The following is a 6,530-nucleotide window of genomic DNA, read 5'->3' on the forward strand; positions in this document are numbered from 1 at the left end:
CATGCACTGAGGAGCCATCTCATTTGACGCATTCCCTTATAAATTTAAGAGGTGATGCCATTTCATTTGACGCCTCCTTTATAGCATTTTCTAAAACATGATTATTTGCGTAATTTTAATTGAAACGTGATTATTTGTGTATTTTTTTTCAATACTATTATTAAAAAAAAAAATCAATGTATGTCCAATTTGATGATTAAAAAAAGAAAAATGATGGACATGGTCCAGCTGGACCATCATAATAATGCAAATGAAATCAACGAGAGCCAGCTGGAGGGGTCCACTGCTCCACCTGCACGCAAACCTCACCGAGTTGGCTCATCTCAACTCACCTCATAACTCGTAACCCTTCCCTTCCTTCCCCTGTCGAGTTTTCCAACGGTTGAGCACGATGCAGACGTCAGACCAGATCGACGGCGAACAATCTTCTCCGGTTCAACCCGCCGATCAAGAAATACTCACCAAGAGAGACTACATCAACTTCTCTTCTCACCCTTCTCTCACCAAGATTTTGCACAAACAAGGTTAACCCTAATTTCACCCTCATTCCTAATTTGTTCATTTCACCATCGATTAATGATTCTGAAAGAATAATTATGTATTTTAGGTTTATTGTTAAAATAAATTTTTATGCTTTATTACAGGGGACCAGGAAGTTCTATTTGCAGATAAAGTTTTGAAGTTTACTAGCTCAGGGAAGATGAAAAGCCGCATTCTTTTGATTACTGATTTTGCCATTTACATTGTTGACCCGGAGATTGATTCTCTTAAGCGGAGGATAGCACTTGCAGCTGTTGATAAGATCTGTATAAGTAAACTAAATGATAATTTTTTGGCTGTTATAATTCCGACAGAGTATGATTTACTAGTTGCGAGTGCGAGGAAGATTGAAATTGTTACTGCTTTTAATGAAGCTACTAGGAAAGCTTCTGATTATGAACTTGAGGTGGTTTCTTCCAATAGGTACCTCCGATTACAACTATTTCTGCTGCATTATGGTTGTTTAATCCTTTGTTGCTTACGTACTTGAGTATCTTTGTCTTGAATATACAAACATGGTTGTGTTGCATTGAAACTTTTGCTATAGTTGGTTAAGGATATTTGCATAACTTTTTAGAAGTTGTTTTATTTTTGTACAAATATATACTCTAGGAATAGCAAACACTTGAATTTTCTAGAAGTCCTTCATTTGAAAGTTAACTTGTGTTATACATGTTTGCTTTGTTGAGTTGCATTCTTTTGGTATGTGCTACTAATTCGAGTTTGCGGTATGAAAGTAAAATATAATTCGGAGGTCATATGCCGTGTTATTTTACAATTTCTGGTTATTTATCTTTGTCTATCTTAAGATTGTAAAATGGGCGCTTGTACAGAATATTTTGAGTATAGTGTACCTGTGTACTATTATCACAACTGGGTATACTCAGTAGCAATAGGGAGAAAATGGCAAAATAATCTCTCCATTCACCCTGTTTCCTTAGTGTTATCTTCCTTTCTACTTTACAAAGATCCTTTCGATTCCCACAAGTCATGCCTAAATCTCCCACCGTCTTATCTGCTATATTTCATCTTACCGCTTCAAAAGCTTCTGATCCCTTCTCCCACTCCTCTCCAGTTTTGCCTTCCTATGAGAAAAATGAACCAAAAAATATATAAATGCTCTAAGAGTTTTCAAGGTTTAGGGGATTTCAAGCTTTAGGGTTAGGAAGGGACCGGAGTATGGATTTGAAATTCGCAAATGTTAAATAGGAACCATTGTGAAGTTGGTTCTTTCATTTGGGAAAGGTGACAAAGCCGCTAGTTGATGTGTGGAGTGGGGCCTGATCTGATGAAGCAACTTAGCCAGTTAGCCTAATTTGCAAATTGCAAGCGTTGGTTTTTGCGAAGCTTGTTGTGGTTTTCGGTGATGGTTTTTTGATCGACGGGGATGTTGGAACTAACAATAAACTCACACATCTCCTCCCTTCTTTTAAAATTATGCATTTGGGTGTTGTATATCAGAACGACTTGTTTTTCTTTTTCCTTCCTCTATGTGCGCTTTAGGTCGCTAATATGACCATTCAAAAATCACTACATTGCGTTTTCTTCCATAATATGTATGCTTAAGACACCATCGTGTCTTGTCAAAAGCACCACTCACCCAATGTTCATGGAATGAGTAACGGGTTAGAACCATATCAGCAATTTTCCAAAGGTAATGCGGTTATAGGTTTCCACTGACAAGTCATATCAATATCCAATAAAAATATATTATATCCAATGCTTAAAACACCATATGCAATGATGGATTGTTTATTCATGGTCCATCGTATACGCTGCCTTGTAAGGTTTTGTCTTGTACGATTCTCTTATCAGTTCAAAGTTATTGGTTATGTGTGAGAATTACGGAGGGTGGGTTGCTAACGGGAATTCCAAGTAATTGTTAAAAGATCTCTGACTTATTTATCCTCCAGCATTACATTCTCAAACTCGTATTGAATTCCATTTGGAAACATAATCCATTTTTATCCCCAAATATCCGTGTTTAGAATGCATGTCACTAATCACTATCCCACCTCCGATGTCATAAAATTCAAAAAGTAGGTCCATATGTAAAAATGACACCTGGATACATAGTAGCATATTCCTGCATTGCAAATGTCTCCAACACCGCTGTATTCTCTCGTCCCTTAACGCCATGAATTCTATTAGATGACTAGAATTATGATAATGGAGTTCATACTTTAATGTTTCCTGAACCTACATTTGAAGTGGGCTGCGCTTAGTTTGATTGGTGTTTTTGTCAAAATGTACTTTTGTAAATTCTGTTGAGATTGTTACAAACAGTTAACATGAAACTTTCTTGAGTTTCAATCTATCACTAAAGACATGTTTTGCAATTCCTTTGTAGGTTTGAGTATAATGCACAATCTGACTTGGTTAAGGAGATTGAATTTGAGGAAGTTGAAGGTATGTCCCAAAAGTTTTTGTCTAGTCAGTGTGGACGGAGAATTATCATCTACTTTTCCGTTCCATGCTTTGTCCTTTATGTGGTGTATGGTATTTTCTGCGACACTTTCTGAAGCTTCTTTTATTTCTGTTTTAATAAATTTCAGGGGGTGTCAAAACAAGAATTTTGAGGAAGTGAATTTCATTTTGCATTTTCGCCATGATATCTGTAAACTTGGTAGGAGATACGTACATGACATATTTTTTATTGATTGTGTGGGAAAGGTTCTTCTGGGCATAGCTTTCCCTTTCCCAAGGTTAATAGTATCAGAAGTTTCAAAAGAAAAGAAATGTATATGGGATGTAAGTTTTCAGCTTAAAACCAGCTTAAGCTGTGTGTATGATAGAATTTAATCAAGTTTTAGGAATAATATGTAAGTTCTGTGATTTTTACCTTCATGTGTAGCCTGTTTGGGTTGTCGTTTTAGTAGATCGTTTTACATGACCTAGTATGTTGATGTTATAGCCTCTTTGTTTTCTCGTTGAATATAAATTTGAGGGCTTGTACGTTTGTTTGGATTGATGGTACTTGATGGAATTATATCACTAAGTAGAGGGAATGCCGACCCTGTTACTCTTTACAAACTAAACGCACAGGATAAATAAACTCACCAGTTTACCTCTAACTACAAAGTCGTCAAGTAGATGGAAAATTGTGAAAGTATAGAGTAAAATGTCTCTAATTTAGTCATACAAATAAAGTTAGTAAAACTCTGTTCCAATGGTGTGTACAATTCGTTTCCATTCCATGCACATGATTGCATAAACGGTACAAGATTCAATAAAAATTCCAGTGTTCTTTCCCCCTTGGCGTACCAGTAACAATTCTACTGCATTTTTTCAAGATTCAATATAAGTCGTCAATTTATCGATTAAACTTCTTTACCTACCAGGCTAGTTGTTTTTAATTGAGTTATTTATTTCAGAAATGAAGAATCGTAAGGGTGAAAAAACAATTATTTTAAACTTATTAGTGTATGTCTGCAGCAGCTCAAGACAAACACTTTGACTCAAAAATGTTCTTAAAACTTGGGTTCCATAGTGATTGTGGATTCCAATACAAAAACTCCACAAATCAATTTGAAATAATCTCACTGAAACATAAGTAAGAAATAGAAAAGTATTTAAGTTGCACAAACAGTTGGAGTAGAAACTTCTGATCTTTTCTCAGGACAAATCCCTTCCATCATTTTCACAACTTCAGACATCTGTGGTCTCTGATGTGGCTTTTTTACTGCACAAGTTATCCCAATATGCAGCATCCCCACCATTTCTTCTTCTACATTTGAATACTTCCAAAGCTCCACATCGAAAACCTCTGCAGTCCATTCCTCTTTCACAACAGATTTCACCCATCTAACCAAGTCAACAACTTGTTCACCATCTGAAGCATATAAAGGTGACTTCCCAGTTAGAAGCTCAAGTAACACGACACCAAAACTGTATACATCAGACGACTGCGTTGCTTTACGCGTGTCGGTTACTTCTGGCGCGCGGTATCCTGTTACTCTACTGTCTGCTAAAGGTACTGATCTCATCAATGTTGCTAAACCTATGTCAGCTACACAACCATATCCTTGTGAGTTGAGGAAAATGTTTGAGGCTTTTATGTTTCCATGAACTAGATTTCCTGGCTGAGCATGGATGTGAGCAATGCCTCTTGCTGTACCGATCGCGATCCTTAATCGGCTAGCCCAGTCTAGAGAAGAACTGCTTCCTTCACCTCTTTTGCCTTCATGATTTAAATGCAAAACCATGCTTACATTATCCACTTTCATATGTAGCAATATCGATAAAATAAATCAAGATAAGAAGTTTCTACTAATTGAATCAGATTCGGACCCTTACCATTGACACGAGGGTCCTTTTATCACTCGTTTATCATGACCAAACCCGATAACAATAATCGAGCGGGCGGTTGAGATGATAACAAGACCCTCCTATCAATCGGACGAAATCCAATATGGAACCGGAAAAATATTCAATATATATACACTAAATTTGCACCACATACCTAGTAGTGAAGAATTTGCAAAAAAATAAAATAAAAATGGACTAAAGAGAAAAAATTCAACAACATACCATGCAACATGGAAGAAACACTGCCTTGTTGATAATAATCAGAAAGAACCAGTTTCTCATTCTTTGAATAATAATAAGCTCTTATTGGATCCACATTTTCATGCTTAATTTTACCTACAACTTCCATCTGTTGTTCAAACTCCTTTTTCCCTACAGCAACATCTTTCAATCTCTTGACCACCACAGTGGTTGCATCATCTAAAGCAGCTCTATATGTTGTACCAAAAACACCCTTTCCAAATACCTCAGCAGAAGCTCTCAGAAGGTCCTCAAGATCAAATGCAAGATGATTACAATCGGCAAAAAAGACGATTTTGTCGTCTTTTTCTCGACTCGTAGAAGTTTTTGCTTTCATAGATGCTTCTTTTTTCTTGGATTTCACAGGTTCACTTACACCTTCACCACAGTCTTTGCAGCACAGAACCATGATGCATGAAATCACTGCAAACCCAAGTGCATAAACACCAATGATTCTCAATATTGCAGTTTCACTGAATCCTTTGGTTTTTTATAATTATAGAAAAAATTATTCAAAGATTTTTTTGACATCCTTCCATGTATAACAGTATAAAATATGTCAATTAATTATTATATATTATTAGTGTTAATGAGTTGTATACATTATTTAATATTATATTACTCCATTATTCTAATCAATATATAGTTATATTATTTTTTTAACTACAATATATAAAATTATATTAGTTATTAAGAATATATGTTTGACTGAATTAATATATATTAATGGCACTAGTAGATAATACTAATTAGTGTTAATTTAGGTATATACAATATTTTAGTAAATTACTTTTTAATTAGTATAAACCAAGGATTAAATATATATATTATTTTCTTGTTCAATAATATAATATTTTTTTATTAAAAGGTTATTAATTTATATGTATCAATAATTTGTTCAAAATATCACATTATAGAAAAATACAACAACCGTGAATTCAACTCTAGTTCAAACCGATTCATAGATTTAATGGAAATACACTAAAAGTTGTAAAATAGTTTTACAATGTCAGTGAAATCATAACCGTTAATTTTTGTAGAAGTTTAACTTTTTCTTTAAATTATATATAAAGTATTTCTCTTTAAGGGCTGTGATGCATTATCCGTATAAAATATTTTACACAAAACAGTACACTATCTTTAAGCTCTAATTTAAATATATATTTTGAAAAAATTATATAATTTTGACTTTATTTTAATTTTTAATAATATGTATTTATTGAATGTTAAAATTAAGTATTTTTTAATTTATAAAAATAAATTTAAAATGACTTTTTCTATTTAAAAAAACTTAATTAGAATTTATTTTAAAAACATATAAAAATTACAAATATTTGACTTTATCATAACTATTTTTTAAATGACAAATAAAAATTAAATTTATATACTAGAGTTATTTGATATATATAGTAGAGTTTTCATTTGCCATGGAATATAATTTT

General features: G+C 33.7%; 2 protein-coding genes across 2 annotated transcripts; one reads left to right on the plus strand and one right to left on the minus strand.

The window, feature by feature from the left end:
- The first annotated feature begins 264 nt into the window (after window positions 1-264).
- LOC131661329 (uncharacterized) lies at window positions 265-3,418 on the plus strand. Its single transcript, XM_058930836.1, has 4 exons — window positions 265-524; window positions 645-963; window positions 2,891-2,949; window positions 3,096-3,418. Exons 1-4 carry the CDS (start codon window positions 392-394, stop codon window positions 3,125-3,127), a joined length of 543 nt encoding a protein of 180 aa, XP_058786819.1. The 5' UTR covers window positions 265-391; the 3' UTR covers window positions 3,128-3,418.
- Window positions 3,419-3,950: 532 nt separating this feature from the next.
- On the minus strand, window positions 3,951-5,512 carry LOC131661330 (probable inactive receptor kinase At4g23740). Its single transcript, XM_058930837.1, has 2 exons — window positions 5,071-5,512; window positions 3,951-4,720 (listed from the first exon to the last, which is right to left on the minus strand). The coding sequence occupies exons 1-2, from the start codon at window positions 5,495-5,497 to the stop codon at window positions 4,113-4,115; spliced, it is 1,035 nt and encodes a 344-aa protein (XP_058786820.1). The 5' UTR covers window positions 5,498-5,512; the 3' UTR covers window positions 3,951-4,112.
- Window positions 5,513-6,530: the final 1,018 nt, after the last annotated feature.

This window comes from Vicia villosa, linkage group LG3, assembly GCF_029867415.1.
Source record: "Vicia villosa cultivar HV-30 ecotype Madison, WI linkage group LG3, Vvil1.0, whole genome shotgun sequence".
NCBI lineage: Eukaryota > Viridiplantae > Streptophyta > Magnoliopsida > Fabales > Fabaceae > Vicia > Vicia villosa.